Consider the following 19,472-nt stretch of genomic DNA (forward strand, 5'->3'; position numbering starts at 1 on the left):
GCTCTTCGTCTTCAAGTGCGGCTGGCCAAGGCTGCGCGAATCCTGCCCGCGTGTAAATCCACACGCGCACGTTGTCTTCACACGCGGCTGGCCAAGGCTGCGTGAATCCTGCCCGCGTGTAGAATCCACACGCGCTCTTCATCTTCAAGTGCGGCTGGCCAAGGCTGCGCGAATCCTGCCCGCGTGTAAATCCACACGCGCACGTTGTCTTCACACGCGGCTGGCCCAGGCTGCGCGAATCCTGCCCGCGTGTAATTCCACACGCGCACGTTGTCTTCACACGCGGCTGGCCCAGGCTGCGCGAATCCTGCCCGCGTGTAAATCCACACGCGCACGTTGTCTTCATACGCTATTTTCTTCTAACTCCTGCATCTGTGGAATTAACAGAAGGATTGATCCCTAAAGTGGGAAGGAAGCCTTTCAAGGATCATTGGAAGTGACTTTGAACTGAACTTTGGACGCTATCCTGTGGTGAATTCAACCCGTATCTAGCGTGAGCCTCGTTCCGTTCGGGATAAGTCTCCCTTACTAATTTACCCTTCCCTGTCGTTTTGTTCTTCATTTCAAATCCATCAAGAGACTTCTGGATTGTTCTACCCAGAGATACAGGTCAGTGTGATCATTCCTGTCATTATCTAATTCATCATACTCAGGTTGGAGCAGTTATTCATGATACTTTAATTTGTCCTAGGCTGGATTACTATACCTTACCCACGCCCTTTCCAGTGATCCATCGCTCTGCCTGTTTTATCAGCCAGAGGGTTGTATCATTTGGAAGGTCTTTGTTGACTTCACGACTATCAAGTCGGGTGAACAGGGATCCGGAAGACCCTACCTCCTGTATCCTTTTGAGTATTGTATCCTTTTCAGTTGATACTTTGGTACGATTCTGACAGCGGGGGACAGCACGCCACACGCATGGATAGAGGAGTACACTACACATCCCATCAATATACAGTCAGTCATTTTTGATCCACACTATAATGATACATGCAAATACAATCCGGTTAGCTGCACAGTCAGGGCATGGAAAGCTATATACAAAAGACTGAGGCTAGAGGCCCCCTATAACCCTAAGATACCTTTGTGGAACTTTACGGGTATACCTCCCACACATGATACGAGCATACAGGAAGCCTGGGACCCTAACTGCGAAATGAAGCTTGGCGATGTTTGTCAATGGGACTTTTTTAGACCTGGATCTGTTGCTGAGGGTGCTGGGTGACGGGCCGCTGAAAATGCTGCAATATTACCGTATGAGATCTGCATTTCAGAAAAGGTGGCCTCTCTTCCCGGATGAACCCGCACCCCATCCATGTATACAACTAGTGACAGCCAAAAACGGCCTGGGAATTTCTAGGCTATACACTGCAGTTCAGGCCCACACCCCCACACCCCCACATTAAACCTGATTAAGGAGCAATGGGAGGCAGACTTACAGGTTCCCATCGAAGAGGAGAGGTGGGCCAGATATTGTTCACTGACTAAGAGGGTTTCGCTTAACTCGGGTCTGAGGTTGATCCAATTCAAAATTCTAAATAGGCTACACTACACACCGGCCAGGATCGCAAAATTCGCACCAGATACCTCTGCTGCCTGTCCTAAATGTAACGCCGCTCAAGTCGGCTCTTTTCATATGTACTGGGATTGTCCAGTAGTAGAGGGGTTCTGGAGGGATGTGGCAAGATTGTTGGAAGAAATCACTCAGGTTGCCCCCGATTTAACCCCCCAGAAATACCTTGTTTGGTGACATTGGCAAGCACTCGGAAAAAATCAGAAGGCTGTTCAACATTTCTTGCGTTGTCGCCAAGAAGTGTATTTTACAGAAATGGAAGAGCGCTGCGCCACCCAGCATGAACCAATTTCTACAAGAATTGACACATGTCAATGAATCAGAGGAACAGTTTGTTTTGACCCAACCTGCGACATGCAGACCTAAAAACACTTGGGGCCCGTTTAGAGACTACCTGTGCAATCGATCACTGATGATGACTTTTCACCATAATATTGCTTTGTAATAATGTATCGAATTATTCTCTCCTGTTGTGTCTATTCTATGAACTGTGCAATGGTGCTGCTGGCCTTTCTGCAACCACTAATAAAAAAGAGTTTTAAAGCTGCAGAGTTGCTTGGAGGACGTGGGCTGCTGGAGGGGCCACAATTGGCTTAAGTTAAATGGGAACCAGACCGAGATCCTGGTCGTGTCCCCCTCTGTCTCCTCTCTCTGGACTTCTGCCTTTTGATCTCCTTCTTTTGGCCCTTGTCCTAGGCCGGTTTCGTTGTGCAGGATCTGGGGGTTAAAATCTCCTCCTCGCTCTCCTTGGAGGCTCAAGTGGCTTTGGTTTGTCAGTCTGGGCACTACAAGCTGAGAGTTCTGCCTAGGGTGTTGGGGTGTATCCCCTACCAGTTTCAAGCACCAGTGGTTGATGCACTGGTGCTGAGTGTATTAGACTATTGTAACTATCTATATTTAGCCCAGCCGTCTGAACCACTGCATTCAAGTGCTGCAGAATGTGGCAGCCAGACAAGTGGTGTGCACCCCCTATCGCATGCCTATCTCCCCGGCTCTACGACAGCTTCATTGGCTCCCTGTGGCCCAGAGGGTGCAGTTGAAATCTATGTGTATTGTGCACCGGGCCTTCTATGGCCGGGGAGCAGAGTACCTCCAGTGTACGTTTCGCTCCTATGTTCCTAACCGTCCACTTTGTTTCCTCGAGTCATGTACCATTTTTATCCGGGTATGGCTCTCTCGAGTGGGAGGGCGTGCCTTCTCTGTAGCTGTAGCAAGATGCTGGAATTTCCTTCCATTCCGTATTTGGGCAATGGTGGACTATTTATCTTTCCGCTGGTCACTGAAGATGTTTCTTTTCGTCTACGTTTGAGGGTTTGAGCTGTTGAATGTACTCTTCTAGCGCCAAGATGCCCTTTGGTGGATGTGTGCTTTATAAGTTCATATAAGACAAGATAAGATGACGTAACCCTTTATGCTTCTCTCCTGACAGAGCTACTTGACTGTTACGTAAAATAAATGCCTATGCTGACTCACATTTTTCCACAGCTGGCTCTATCCTAAACACGTGTATTTTTAGAGGCTGGCATGAAGCAGTATGTGTATCTGATTCTCATGAGGACACCCGTGATTCTCAATGTGATTCTTAATGTGTGAAAAATAGCAGTGTTTTTCATAACATCAATCTATACTATGAGTGTGTGTATTTGTAAAAGTTGCTGAAAATACCTGTTTTGTGGCATCACACAGAACTACACAGTTGGCCTCACCTCTCCCATGTAAGAATAAACCTGTAGCTTTTTCCTGTATGAATTCACATAATTCTGTCTGCAGCTGGATCTAGCTCGTCTATAATGTGTAACGGGACATTGACCCACCAATTTTGGTCGAGCCTCCAAGTCAGCCTAGTGAAAACAGTAAGCGTTTCCTCTGCAGCAACAAGCAGCTGAGGGAGTGCTCCTGGGCTTACTTGAACGGTCAAACCGAAATGTGGTTTCCCTTTGAAAGATCATACACCAGTGTGGATGTCCGATAGAGCTTGCAATGCCGGGAGTATTTTGCTTATCCAGCCTTGCATGGCCCATTAGAGATGCATGCTGGGGTACTGCCTCTCTGAGAGTGTGTATTCAGAGTGACTGTAGCATAGCATGTGCAGGATCCAGGAAGCTCTACCTGCTTTCTGGTTCTGTTCATGTTGCACAGGAGCCGGAGAGCTGTCGGTGGATCCTGTGCTCCTCGTGGCAGTGGAGCAGATTCTGGGCCGAGGCTGCAGGTAAGAAAAAATAATATTTATCGGAATTTGCATGGCTGAGTGTGTAGGAATGAGTGCATGGTTGGGTGTCTGCGTGAATGGAAGAGTGCATTCTGTGCGGGCGCATCTGTAAATGAGGGTGTGTATGTAATGGGTGTAGGTGAGTTATGACTGCTGGGACTGTGTATGTGTGCACAAGTGAATCTGTATGGGTGTGTAGGTGAAACTGTATGTATGCTGAGTGATGGTGAGAGGGACTCTGATTTGTGTCCTTTTTTAACTGGGAATCACATTTAAAGCGAACAAGAGGAGGAGGGATAGACATCATGTAGGGGTTGGTTGATGTTATTCCTACCCATTGACTACCCATGGCATGCTAATCCCTATGGCCATTCCCACCCACTTCCTGCTCCTCCCCACTCAAAACACATCCTCCTGGGATCTCTTCGAGTGAACGTTATCAAGCAGCGTCATCAAACGTTGTGTTCTAAGTGTCTGCCAGGGTTAATTCAAAGCAGTCTTCTGAGAGTTAATGGCTTAATTGGAGCTTTAAATGTGCTACTGGAGTAATAAAAATGTCTTAACCAAGTGTGCCTTCAGCCACTTCATTTATAAGCAGTATGCATTTCCTTCACTGATGTCCAGTTAAGAACAATCACTGGCAAACCCAACCCTTTTTGATTGTGCATATTTATTAGGCATTTGTAAGACACTGTTTTTGTATGCCCAGGTACTCGAACAATTTTTTGGGGGCTACCACTTATGGGCACTTAGTACTATTATGGCAGTGCCTGGCACATGCCTGTCCGATGCCTACAGAAAAGCCCAAACTGTTGGCATTGCCAATTCTAATTTCAATTGGCTATGAAGGACTTTCCCACTTACTCTCTCTTCAAACATAAATAAAACCCAAACTTTAACTTTTAAATATACACATGTCATTACCGACGAAGATATGTGCCAGTCACTATGAAGTGCCCTAGACTACAACAGAGAATAAATAGAAAGAAAGGAGTTCCTTTGATTTCTTCTCTACTTCATGTCTAAAACATTTGTACTCCCTGACAAAATGTTGATTTATTCAATTTCAAATCTGAATATTGACCGCAGAGCTAAGCAGAGTCCGGCAGCTAGCTGCAGCAGAGAGGGTATAGTGATGTAATGTCAGCTCTCTTTTATGTAATATGCTAATATTACTGCTTTGATGTCATCATTTGGGCTGGATGATATTTTAATGGACAGTGTGGAAAAAAATCTTTCTGCTGACTCCACTCTGATCTCAGAGCACAATTCCAAGAATACGGCTCCAAATTTCACTGGTACACAGCTTGGGATTAAGCACTACTGAGATTGCTTGGATAGCCAGGTATTCCAGCCAATATGAGTGGCCAAAGTATTTTGGATGAATGGCTGGCAATCTGGCCCATCAGGGCAGGAGGAATAATCCAACACTGGTTTGGGCTGAAATATCTGTGCACACTTATTGGCCAGAATGATTGTATCCTGATCAAACTCTGATGCCAAATCGGAGTCAGAATGTGAATTCCACACTTCGAACAGAGCGGTCAGATTTTGGTCAAATCCGCTACTGCAATCTGCAATAGAGAACATTTTTTTTTTTCCACAACATTTATGATCAGTCTAACAGAACAGTTTTTCTGAGCTTGGTGGGTACGCCGGTATATCAGTGTGTCTTGTATATTACCCTGTTTTTGGGCAGTTACAGGTTGATGTCACTACCTAAACTAGTAAATAGCATCTTCAAGAACAGCTATCTGCAGTTATCATATTGTATTTTTTTTAGAATCTTACACACTGGCGGATCCAGAATTTTAAAAAGGGTCCTGTGACTTTTCAAAATTAGAGCTGCGGTTGGGTTGAAGAGTGAGAAGCTGGTGGATCAGGGAGAATGTCCAGAGATATTTTAGAAGAAGGTATGGGTGATTACCCTGTAGCGTGCGCTATGGTCACTGACTCAGTTAAGCGTGGCCAGCAGCGTCGGCAAATCTGAGTGTAGGTATACCCATAAAGACCTGCAGAAATTACAGAAGAATGTTTTCAGAAATGGGGTATCACGCTCTGCCTGTTGTATTTGATTAATGCTATTTGATTGTTAGGTGAAGTAACTGCAAAGTTTAGCTACAAAAATATATATTTTATTCTCCACAATGTCAGCCGACAAGTGTTTCGACCGAAGTCGTTTTCAAGGCTGACAAACCATACACATTAAGAGCAAGGACCATAAGTTTCAGTACACATATCCCATACAGATACATGTCAAACAATGAAAAATCATAGTACATGTGAATCAAAATTGAAAATGAGACATGTAAAGTAAGTTGGGTACATCACAACAAATATATATAAACATGCCAAATCAGTAGTTTTCATACCCAATGTTGTTCCAAATGTGGATATACGGAGGCAGATAGAACTAAACAAAAGTCTCTAAGACAGAAGTTCATTAGATTGGAAAGATTGTCTAAGAGGGAAATAAACAAGTATTGGGAACACACTTCCCTCACTAATTATTTAGTGAACAATATAATCATGAGGGGTTTAAGAATCTTAATCTTCTCTAATTTTGACAATCAGGAAGACAAAGACAACTTTTAATAACACATGCCAAGAAGGAACATACAAGGGTAACCAAGCAAATAGAGCTTTTGAGACAAGAAATCACAGAAATGACTAATGCAGAGGCAACTAAGGAGAAAAACTACAACAAAATACACAAGGTTTTGAGAGAGTATCAAGACAAAATCAAGCGAAGGAAGTGTAGAAAATATTTCAGGGATGACAGGGACTAACGCAAGGATAGAGTCTATACTTTCCAGGCCAGATATGATGACAGCACCTCTAAATCTCGAGGTAATACACCAAACACTACCGCTGGCCGCTCTGATCCTGAATCTACAGAAGATTGCACTAATGGCTCAGGAGCTGGCACCGGAAAAGGCAAAGGTTTTTTAGATCAGATGAGAAGGTACAAGCGAGGTACACACAGAGAAACAAGTCAGGTTTCAAAGTCCTTTAACACAGAATAGCTCCTGTTACATCAGGGGCGGGGGCAGAAGCTCAGACGAAGATGCAGGTCCAAAAGGAATTTTGACGATATCCAACACCAGGAAACAAATGGGGAAATCACTGGTAAATCTATTGAATACGGTATTGACCAAGTCACAGCAGGCAGTTCTGAACAAAGGACTATCATATGCACCAAGTTCTGATACCAATTTTGTTGATTTTCAGAACAGTACATTCCAATTTGTCTGGAAATTGAAATTAAAGAGATATTTCGCAACGCAAGTTCAGTCATTTATTCCTGAGCCATCTCTTAACCCCCTAAGCACTACCACCGTGAGGGACATTGAAGATACAAGAGTCCTTTTGTCTTTACAGGAGAACATTTCTCCGGATCAGTCAACAATTTGTAGGGACTTAGTTTCACCAAATTCACACCTTACTTGGGTAATGACAATGTCTTTGAGACATTCCATCAGCCACTAACACAGGATTGTAATGTGCACATGGACAGGAACACTGTAAAAGGTAAAACACACATTTGTAACTTGAATAGGGAGGAACTTAGATCACTACAACAACTGGCACAAGACAAGACCATTGTTATAAAGGAAGCTGACAAAGGAGGCAATGTTGTTATCCTCAATACACAAGATTATATAAACATGGGCCTTAAGCATTTAGCCACTCTGAATTGCTATAGAATCTTAGACTCAAATCCGACTAAAAACATAATTTGAGATTTTTTGGCTACGATTAACGAATGACACATCTCACATTAGAATTCATCTCACACCTCTGCCACTTACTTAGGGCAAACTTCCGGACCATCGTTCTTCACTTGCCAAGCATTACAGAAAGGGAAAAGACCATATGCAAATCAGGCCTGGTCCCACCCGCATAGGGGAAGTCCAGCCCAAAGTGCAAGGTCACATTCCTTCTGCACGAGCCCACAAGCATACCAAGACATGTTTTGGCCTCATTGGGTAAGGAGTACCTTGGGTCTCTACGACCAGCAGGAACGGGACCCACGTCTGGGCATACCCTTCCCACTCGGGGGGACAAAGCAAAAACAAAGAGGTGAAGACTGGAAGGTTTAGAATGAATCTTAATCCTCTGGCAATTGCTCCGGGCAACCCTCCAGACCATCGTTCTTCACCTGCCAAGCCATTACAGAAAGGGGCAAGACCATATGCAAATCAGGCTTGGTCCTACCCCAAATGGGAAATCCAGCCGAAACCGCTAGGTCACATCCCTTCTGCACGAGACCACAAGCATCCTTAGACATGTTTCAGCCTCACTGGGCAACATCAGTGAGTAGTAGTTTGGGTCTCTAGGCCCAGAAGGCACGTAACCCATGTCTGGGCATACCCATCACACTTGGCGTTACAAAGCAAAAACAAATAGGTGCTTCTAATTGGTCATTGGCATATTTTCTATGACCAAAATATGTTGAAATTGTACATAATTAGGAGTGTGAATTTATGAAGATGGGATCATCATTTTAACTCTTTTTTTACTTATCGGTTAGTTAGACGGTACTGATTATGGTGAAACTTAAAGCGATCAGAAGTCTCTTGGGCACCCAGGGCCCGAAGAAAGTCAGAAAGGTGAAGGAGAAGGAAAAATCCCCTCTGCTGGAGAACATAGTGGCTGTAGCAGATTGTTTAGCTGGGATGTTGCAGGGCTCCAAGGGGGGAGGGACCCAGGGCTCATATTTGCAAAAAGTAATACGACTGGATGAGCAGATCACGATGGCAGAGTTGGCAATTACATCTACGGGGAGGTGGGCCACCTTGCTTAAATCTGTTCTAGCAAGTACCCAAGAGCCACCCGGCCCTGTACTCGAGGCGAGAGATGGTTTAGGTTCCCTAGCTGACTCTCGCCCGACGTCTGGGCTGGATGCCATACCAGTAATCCTCCTATTATCCCCTGCAGTGGGTGCTCACAACCAGGCTGGCCCGCCCAATGTTCCTTACGAGGGCAATAGTGTTCCCCCCTCTGGTAACCGAATCACAGAGCATGCCAAGAGGGTTGTGTGATGAGGAACTATATAACAAACTAATTATACACCTAATTATTTTTTGGTTGTATTTTAAAACGGGTATCATGAACATCTTGTTAATTCTGGATGACCAGGTGATGTCTTTAAAAAGAGAGGTTGAGGTATTAAGCACTCAGATTAGACAGTGCCTGGCTCATGATCCATCGGGGAACGGGGGTGACCAGGGAATAGGAGACTTACCCGCTGGGTAAGCTCAATGGGTTAAATCACACATTCAGGGTGACCTTATAGATCCCCGCTAGATTTGAATGGCCTGCAGAGTACCATGGGTGGGCTCCATGACCAAATCAATAGCTGGAGACTGTGGTGGTAACCTTCAAAGATGCATAGGTGAACAAGTATCTGGTAGAGTCTAACCTGGGCACTCCCAGTCACAATTGCAGAGCCTGGTTGGTCTCGCTAAATTATTTCTACCGACAGGACAGGAAGAACGGAGGGGCAGCACCTAGGGACATGGTTTCTGTTTACTCAAGAGTGCTGCTTGTTCCATGTCGGACCCACCTTCAAGCGGCTTATCTCTCATGGTGCTGGTCGTAGGGTGGAGGCTGTGACTGGCTTGGAGGGTAGTGTACCTGACTCTATGCTCGTCCAGAACCAATTTGCTTGTCTGATTGATATGGACGACATTGAATGATGTTAGTCCCCTGGGGTGGCTCAGGGACAGTCACAAGAGATGGTCCAGAGTGTTGCTCTTCCAAAGCGAGGAATGTTTGCGGGGTGCAACATCTGTCATTGTTGTCATGGAATGTGGCCGGAACAAGAACAAGGCTGGCCTGCTCAGAGTCACAGACCACATTCCGTGAAGTAGCTGCTGTATTGCTCCAAGAAACATGGTCCCAGTAGGTTGTTGTTGATGGTTTTGTTTCACATCAGTGGTTGGTGGAGAGGAACAAATGAGGGAGAAGTTATGGTGGGCTATGTGTTTTGGTCAAGACACACTTGGAGAGTGTGCAGGTGGTTCTCACAACTCCAGTGCCATAGATACTGGCGGTTAAAATCTTTAGACCAGGCCAGGTGGACCTCTTAGTAGTTAATTTTGACAATAATCCCCACAAACAGTATGAGAAAAATTGTCTGGGTGTGTTGGCTACTGCCCTGGAGGAGCTCTGGGCTGGGCTCTCTCTGGGAAATGTTTGTTTGGTACTGGGAGATGACTTCAATGTGAAATGGGGGGGTGGGCCCGCAGATAATCTGTATGACAACACAGAAGATGCTGTGGCAGGGATATCTCTTCCCGCCATGATGGACACTAGGCTTTGTGTGGAAGGGTTGCATCTCTGGCACTGTCTTTATGAGTGGGGACTGTGGGTACTACCTACAATGGGTAGCTCAACAATCGGTTATTTCTTGTGCCAGTTGAGCATTGGGGCCTCATAAAAGGGTTTGGGGTATTGGAGAATATCTGTAGCGGTCACTTTCCCATTAAACTTGAGATGAAGTCAGCCCCAACGGTAGACAGGCTAAGCCAAGCTTATCCCCTGGAAGTATCCCTAGACACCTCCCGGCGTAGGCTCAAATGGAAGGAGGATAAGGAGGGTGACCTACTAAGAAAGGCAGTACTATCAAGCTCACACAAACTTGAGATTCTGCTTTCGGGAAACCTGGAGAGTGAAACTATACTGGAGGAGTTTGGAACCATGCTGACCCAGCCTTCCCATGTGTTTTCCTGCACCCCAGACAAACGAGTAGGGAAAATAAAGGGGCCGGGGGTGGTTTGATTGCAGAGCCAGGAAGAATCTCTTACTTGCTCTGAGTAGCCTTGGAACACCCAGAACTGCCATCATAGGTGCGAGATCCCATTATAATAAAACTCTGGTCACCAGGAAAATGGCAATTGAAGAAGAAGCATGGGAAGACTGGGTGTTGGCCGCAAGTGATAATGACTCTAAATTGTTTTGGGAGTTTGCCCAGAGGGGCCCATACTATAAATTCAATGTTAATACCCCAAACTAATAATGTTTCGGATAGGGCCTGGATGGCCTGGATGGACAATTTTTTAACTCTATACAGTGTAGGGAGAAGGGTGGATGAAGAGGGGAAAGCGACCATGGGTAGCCCGGGATGCAGTGAAGGGACAGGCACTGAGGCAAGCATTGTCTTCTCAGTGGATGAAATAAAGAAAGCTCTTGGTTCCCAGCATTGCAACCGAGCTCCGGGCCCGCATAATGTTCCAGCCAATGTATTCGTTATGACTCCAGATCTCTTGGCACCAGTACTAACACAAGGGTTTAATGCAATATGTGCGGGTGGGGCTATCCCACTCTCATGGTCCATGGCGGTTATTCAGCCAACATACAACAAGGGATCTCGGGCCTCCCCATCTTCGTATAGACCCACATCACTCTTGGATTCTCTGTTCAAAATATTAGGTTGTGCCTTTTGGCCCGACCCCAGGACTGGGTTGTGATCAGCGAGGTCCTCTCTCTGGTACAGCTAGGATTTAGGCCAGGGCTGGGTACAGCTGAGCAGGTACTCAATCTGTATCTGGTAGTGACACATTCACTGTATTTGAAAAAGGAGCCCATCTATTTGGCATTCATGGTTCTGAGCACGGCGTTTGACAAGGTCAACCGTGCTAAACTGTGGGATATGCTCAGGTCCATGAATTGCCCTTGGCCCCTGGTAAATCTTCAGGCCAGGTTGCATAGTTCCACGCAAGCATGTGTCAGGGGTGGTACGAATGGGCATTGTACTGGTTCCTTCCCAGTTCAACTGGGGGTACACCAGGGATGTATGATGGCGCCCCTACTTTTATGCGTATATATAAATGATCTCTACAAGCACCTCCTAAAATCTTCTCTAGATGTACCGGGTACATGTAGCCGGCCCTTACAGGTGCTAGCGTATGCAGACAATGCTGTTTTGATGGCCCGCACACCAAGAGCTTTGCAGGCCCTCATCTCGGCCCTCCTTCATGGAGGGGTTGGACCTGGTGGTAAATGCAGCGAAGTCGGCGGTGATGGCATGTTGAAAGGGGAGATCGAGGATTAATTTTAGAACCATGTATTGTAGGAATAGCATTATCCCCAGGGTGGATTCCTTTGTCTACTTGGGGTCGGATTCTAATCCAATGTAGGTGCCACGGCCCATGTAAGCAAGCAGGCCTGGCAGTTTAAGCAGGCTCTGGGTGGGTTCTCCAGGGCCAGGTCTTTGTTTAAAGCCAATCCAATTTTCTATTGTTGCAGCTGTCTAAGGGAAAAGTGGCCTTGGTTGCCAGATTTGGGATGGAACTGTGGAGATATTCAAATGTCAGTGCAGTTCAGAACCAATTCCTTAAGAACCTGTTGGGGCTGCCAGCTTCGGCTCCAAACTTTGGGATACACATGGAATTGGGTTCTACTCCAATTGGGGACATGGTCTCCCTGCAGCCAGTATTACACTGGATCAGGTTATAGGGTAATGGTAAAACGTCACTCACCCACAAACTGATTATCTTCCTGATCGACAAAGACTCAGGAGACAAGGTCCCATGGCTGTCTCACTTTAAGAAACAGCTCAGGGTGATCAATAATTTGCATTGTACCCACCCAGTTGTATGCTCTCTAAGATATCGATGGACTGCACACTTTCATGAATCTGTGAGAATGGACAGAGAACATATAGAAATAATGAAGCCAATTATGTCCCTGGGTGTTCAACACTATCTGTTGTGTTGCGTCCTCATATCCAGGGCAAGGTTCAACTACATCCACCTAAGGGCCATGGTGGCAGCATGGTCCGATGGGGGGGGGAGGGGTGCAGATCGATCCTGTGTGTGAAGCCCCATATGAGGACCTAGCACATTTGATTTTCTTTTGCCCTGCCTATGCACACGCTAGAAGACGGCTTATACGCCCCCTATTGCAGGAATTGGGCTTTGTACAGCTCCGACCGGCCCTAGTATATTTGTTGTGGGTGGAGTCACCGCGTGTGGGTTGGTCCTTACTCACATTTCTGAAAACAGCACTTTATCTCAGGAAAAGACAGCTATGTATACCGCCCTGAAATGAAATGCGTTTATGCACATTGTTTTATGGATTGTATTTGTAATCCTTTTTAGCTGTTATCTTTGGTGAGGTTTTTATGATCATATGTTTTACTGTCTAGAAGTTGATATGCATTTTGTATTTTGCACTGTTTTTATGGATTGTTTTTATGCACATTCGAAATAAACACATGATGAGGATGATGATGATGAATATGGGGAGTCAAAGTGGCTTGTTCATAAGTAAATTTACTTAGTCTAATTGAGAAGCATTAACATGCAACAAAAAATGTGTTTTGGGGTGGGAGCTAGTTACCTATCGTCACTCAACTGTTAATCCAGTGAATTGAGTGAGTGAGTTACCTTGCATGTAAAGTAACTGCTAAATAAGGAACTGTGAAAGCTCAGGAAACATAGTAACACTGACAGACTACTGCCCACTTCTTTTACCAATTAATTCCAAACAAATGTGCTTTCAAGTTGTCCCCACCAGTTCAGAACATCTCAGAAAGTCGTGTCCCTGTAGACTTATCAGTTTGCATTCATGTAAGCAAGTGCAATATATTGTATTTTCCCATATAAGTTAAATACTATTAGTAACAGCATGTATTCATTATTGATGCCTGCATGCAGGTTGTTGATGATGTGGGGCCCCATTATGACCCTGGCGCTAAGTGTTTAGCGGTGCCGTAAAAGGCTGCGGCGCCGTTAAACACTTAACGCCTGATTACGAGGTCCCTTTGCGGGACCCGACCTTAACGGCTGGGTTTACCATGACATTGTGGTTTTACCAGCCGTTAAAGTAGGGACCCGCAAAGGGACCTTGGTGCTAAATACGGTACTGCAATTTGCAGTACCGTACTTAGCGCCTTCCCCATTCCCATTGAGCCCTATGGGGCAAAAATGGGAATGGGGAAGGGCCATGGAGGTAGGGGGAATTACCACCCCGCCAACCTTGTAATGGGGTGGTAACTCCCCCTTTCTCCATGGCGGAGTCGGTAAGTTACCGGCATGGACCATGGTGCTGTTAGCACCATGGTCCTCCGCCTGGGTCGTAATGGTCAACATGAACTCTTCTGCAAAGAAATTAAAGCCACCAATGAGTGTTTACATGTTTTAAGAAAAAAGGGTTTACTTAGTTATTCAGTTTAATAATGTTTAAGAATGTCCAGCTGTTTGACAGAATAACTGGGGGCTTCGTCGTTTTTTTTTTATTGAGATGCTACTGTGCATTGCACAGCTTGATCAAACATTTACACAATTATTTCTGTGGCCTCTCCTTGCTTTGGCTAAGTATTAAGTAATCAAAACAAACATAGGCACATCAAGTTTCAGGCTACCAGGCCAACCCCGCCCCCACTGTGCATATGTCACGTGTCCCAATGATGGATTTTAAGATGCGTTGCGCTGTACCCTCTCCCAATGTCGAACTGAGAGCCATTCACCTGATGGATAGCATTGAGTGAGAAAGGTGCTGCGGTTGCAGGACCTGCAGGATGCCTGAATCCAACATTCAGAGCTTGATCCCATGCCCTGGCTCTATCTCTTGTCATCTCTCCCTGTCCCTATCAACGTTATTGCTGCAGACCTGGGAATAGCAGGGTGTGCTCTCAGAAGCCAATGTGTGCACCATCTCTGTACTAAATTAGTTGGCCCATAAAAAATGGTTGCCACCTAAACTTGAAAACGTCCCCTCTACGTTCATAGATTTTGAGAAGGAATGGAGCCTGAGTGCTAAATCTGGAAAGTGCACCAAATTCCCTGGAAATGTGGGGCATGCACCCCACAAAGTGATGAAGCACATACATTTAAAGCAATGTGGTGCCTCTGCATGGATTGGTTTAGCTTTGGCATCCCGTGGTCACTTCATGCAATTGGTTAAAAGTAGGATTCTGACTTACGCCATGTAAATAAGGATGAAAGCCTTGCAGAATTCAGTTCCCCTCCATCCAGCTGCCTCCTCCCGAGTCCATGGGTCCTGGATAGCACACAGTCCACGTAGATGTCCCAGAACAGCTGCGCCAGGTCCCAGAACAGCGCCCCGTGCTTTAAATTCTCAGATGACTTCAGGTAGATCATGAAGTCCCAAAAGCCCGCGACAGTGTCAGAAATACGCGGCTTCCTCATCTCCAGCAGGATGGCGGAGGAGGACTCCCAGCACTGGGGATCAGCCCGCCCCAGGGCCAGTGGGTCAATGTGGGCGGATATTGGGCTAAGGCAGAACACGCCCAGGAAGAGGAAGGAGCAAGTGAGCCGCATGCCACAGTGCAGTCTTCCTCTGCTCACCAGGTCCATGCCGCCACTGAAATGACACAAACAGAACTAAGAGCAGGTAGAATATGCCTATGTATAAAGAATGCAAACAATGCGATGCAATGAGATATAATCCCACAGGCAGACAATACACCATTTCAAGAAAAGGTAGAGCAAAGGAAGTAAAAGAGGCTTTCAACATCAATCATCAAAAAGCCAATCCTGTGCAATCTGTTGCTTCACAATCCCTTCCATAATCCTTCCCACAGCTGGACAGATACATTCATGGTCAAAGCCATTTGCTGGTTTTCTGACTCACTCTCTTGGAAATTGACCACTGAGACAGCGCCACTGCACAAGTAGTTCTCCTGACGCAATTTAAAGAATCTTGGACTGTCAGTATTCCAAGTTTATTCAGTCTCAGCTTTACCCACCTGGCCCTCAGATAAGAATACCTTGGGCAAAGTAGCAGAACATGTTCACACAACTCTTCATAACTGGTTATACTTTGCTGGCTGCCTTTCCCGCCCTTCTACAGTTTTCATTCTCTGTGCATTGTTTTCATGTGCATCTGTGTACTTGTCCCCGCGCCCCCCCTATCTTTCGTCTCTGGTGTAGGTCTATGTACGTACCCGCACCTTTTGCTCCTCTTTCTTTTTCCTTTTAACTTTTTCCCCTCCTCCATGTGTTTAATTTCATTCACGTTCGTTTGCACCTTTCAGTCCTCACCTGTAGAACAATATGTAGTCTCCCCTCCTCTCTCTATTTTTGATTTTGGCACATTTTGTGGCGCAAGCCACACATGTGCAGAAACCTTTGTTACAAAAGAGAGACAGAAGAACATGGGGTTCTGAATTGAGAATATCTGGTTGGCATATCAACCAGCAATGCCATGGCATGAAATGGCCAACTCACTCAAATGCATTTTTTTTCAAACTTCTCTGCTGTACTACCAAAGGAGGAGCTCCCTAACAAGATCTCTGGACACCAGTACTAACCCCCACCCAACCCACACTCTCCCTACCCCCACTCTCTCTACCCTCACCCAACCTACCCCAATCTCTCTACCCCACCCACCCAACCTTCTTACTCTCTCTACCCCCACCCAACATGCCAAATCTCTCTACCCAGGTCTAAGGAGGATAGCTCAGGGGCAACATGCCCGCCTTGGCAGCAAGACGACACGGAGTAACACAGGTTCGGTCCCTGAGCCTGTGCTTAAAAACCTCTGGGTATTAAGCACGTTATAAATAACCTATCATATCATACCACCCACCATACCAACTCTCTCTACCCCCACCAACCCACCCTACCACCTCTCTCTACCCCAATCCACCCCCTCTCTCTAACTCCATCAGTCTGCCCTACCCCCTCTATCTCTATCCCCACAGTCTCCCACCACCCATTATATTCCCTCTTTCTCTACTCAATGCTACCCCTTCTCTTTACCCCCACCATGCACCCTAGCCCCTATCTCTAGCCTCAACCACCCCACAAGCTTTATTCCACCACCCACCGGTCCCTACCCCACCCTACCCGTCAGTTTTATCACCCACCCACCTTACCCCCTTTTCCTATCCCCTCACTTCCTTCCTCTCACACTCTCGCTTTATTTCTTACCCTCTCATTCTCATCCTTTCTCTTGCTCATCGATTGCACCCTCCATCAATGTCTTCCTCTCTTGCTCTATTGCACACCTGCAAACCTACACCCCTTATCGCATCCTACTTTGAAATCTTGCACTTTCGCAAAGAACAGCAGTAAATACCAACACTATTGGCATTTCCAATGCTTGTTTGTTCTTCTATTAAAGTTCATCGTCTTACTGAGGCTTGAATTAAATGTGTGCTGCATGCTAGTCGTTTTGTAATTGCTTCCAGTTTTGTAGCCCTTTACTTAAGTCTGTACAGTGAATTGGCAAAATCATTTTAAAAAACTCTTGTTACGGGGCCATATTACAGAAACTTTGCACCAGTGCAATAAAGTGCAAAGAACGTGCACTTTCACTGCATTTTTGTATTAGAGCAAAGTCTGTCCTAGTGCTAACACCATTGCGTATTAGCACTACGGCAGACATTGCCCTGCAGCAAAAATGCATTGAAAGTGCATGTGTGTGCACAAGGGCAATTTTTGACATAGTGCTTATATCATGCAAAACTCCACTTGTCATGGTGCAAAGGTTTTTTTTTTTATTTTGATACATTTTTATTGAACTTTAGAGAATGAACCACAGAACATTGGGATGTTTGGCTATGATAAAAAGAACAGTGTGTTATACATTGAGGCGAGATTTGGAACAATATATTAAAACCTTGATAGGCAGTCATTGATAAATGGATACAACATAGGTGAATTAAATAATCAAAGTCAAACATGTGGAGAGTAAACTAATCAATCACTGTTATGTGATTCGCATAGGAGTGGATATACAATTGGGTTTTGGACAAACTGGGGAACGAACAAGAGCCAGACACAATACACAAGGAAAAGGGGGTATTGAGGATGGATACAGTTAACTAGTTTGCTCATATACCATTGAGGATCTTGCAGAACATATAATTATTGATATAGAATTAATGTATTACAAACGTGAGAGAAACTTCATGAACCATGTGCAGACATATTATGATGGTCTAAGTAATTAATAAAGGGAGCCCATTTCAAATTGTGTTCGGGGACAGTATCAAGATACATAGCCATACAGTGCTCAATTCTATGTGTGTGGCAGATATTGTTCCACCAGTCTTTAGCAGATATGTCTTGAAAGCTTTTCCAATTGGCAGTAATTAGCTTGATGGCAATAGTGATAAAGAGGTCATATAGGATATACGAGGGGAGGGAATCATCCACATTGATGGCGATGCTTCCCCGAAACACATTTGCAAGGGATAGAGGAACATGTATATTGAAGATTGCTGTTAGGCATATTCAGATTTCAAATGGGCATTCATAAAACACATGCTTGTAAGATCCAGGGGTATTCCCACTTGTCCAAAAGTTGCCATCTGATTGAATTTGAGCTTTTGTTCATTTTACAGGGGTGATGAAGCCCTGTGCATGCAGAGGAAGAGGTTTTGAGTGATGCTGGCGGAGGTTGAAACATGCCTGATCCGAATCCACAGCTGAGACCAAGTATGATCATCGAAAAGAAGACCACAATCTGTCTCCCAGTGGGATTGTATGAGCCACTTGATGGTAGGAGAGTCAGCTGTGGTCAACAGTTTATAACGGTTGGCAGCTCGGATATCAGGGGTCGTGGCTATTAGTTGTAGCTTTGTGGTGTCTGATGAGAGCATTGTTGTTGTGAGCTTGAAGACCATCCAGACAGGCCTTGACCAGTTTGTTCTAAAAGGTAAGTCAGATAGATGTAGAGAGTAGAGAGAATTCATTTTTGAGATCATGGAATTAATTTATGGTGTCATTTCGCACAATTTGATGGATAAACCTAATACCCTTGGTGAGCCATGGTCTCCGATATAATACTATGTTATTAATCATAATAGATTTGTTATGCCATAAATACGGGGATAGTTCCTGGGACGGGGAATCGATAGACGAGCAGAGGAGTGCTCTTTGGGCAGATCTGGAAGCTTGGATTGGGTCTTAGAGAGTAGTGGAAAAGTAGTCGAAAAGCGATTAGAGAGATATAACATGTCAGCGATATTATGAGAGGAAACAAACAGTTTTTCTATTATGCACCAGGAGGGGGGTCATGTAAATCAGAAGGGGTAAACCAACATCAGTGTTGCATGAGTATGAAGGCGTAGTGATATAGTTTGAAATACGGAAATCTGATACCACCTCTTTCATACAGGGTTTTGAGTTTGTCGAGTGCAAATCTTTAGCCGTTGCCTTTTCCCCACTGGAAGGTGAGCAAAATTGTGTAGATGGTTTTGAAAAATGTAGTTAGGAGAGGTACAGGAAACATTTGTAAATAGTATAGCACAATAGGGGAAAACATCATCTTAATAGTGTGCAGGCAACCCCACCAGGATAAATAAGCAGGGGTCCAGCTGGAGGATAAGTCTTTAAGCCTGTTGAGTAAGGTATCTAGTTTTATTTTGATAGTGCTGCTAAACGAGGAGGTATATCGTAAGCCTAAATATTTGAAGGAGTTATCGCACCAGTTGAAGCCAACAACATCTAATTCATGTTTGAGGCAGAACGGATTGTGGGGTATTAGCTCTGATTTGTCTCTATTGAGCTTATATGCGTATACAGATGAAAAATCTTGTAATCTGGCCAGAAAATAGGGGAGGCGTTGTTTAGGATTTTTCATAAGCATAAGAATATCGTTCGCATAGGCGGCAATCTTGGTTTCATGCATGCTGGATGCAATCCAAGGAATATTCTTATCAGATAGGATGAGTTCTAAAAGAGGTTCAAGGGTTAGTACATATAGAAT

At 45.1% G+C, this 19,472-nt stretch overlaps 1 protein-coding gene across 1 annotated transcript in view; it reads right to left on the minus strand.

Moving 5' to 3' along the window:
- The window catches only part of FAM237A (family with sequence similarity 237 member A), a 33,719-nt gene extending 18,610 nt beyond the window's left edge, over positions 1 to 15,109 (minus strand). The window contains exon 1 of the mRNA XM_069617333.1: positions 14,716 to 15,109. Within this exon, the coding sequence (XP_069473434.1) occupies positions 14,716 to 15,109 (394 nt within the window). The remainder of the gene's footprint in view (positions 1 to 14,715) is intronic.
- Between the last annotated feature and the right edge of the window lie 4,363 nt (positions 15,110 to 19,472).

This window comes from Ambystoma mexicanum, chromosome 9, assembly GCF_040938575.1.
Source record: "Ambystoma mexicanum isolate Mex_15411 chromosome 9, UKY_AmexF1_1, whole genome shotgun sequence".
In the NCBI taxonomy this organism is placed as follows: Eukaryota; Metazoa; Chordata; class Amphibia; order Caudata; family Ambystomatidae; genus Ambystoma; species Ambystoma mexicanum.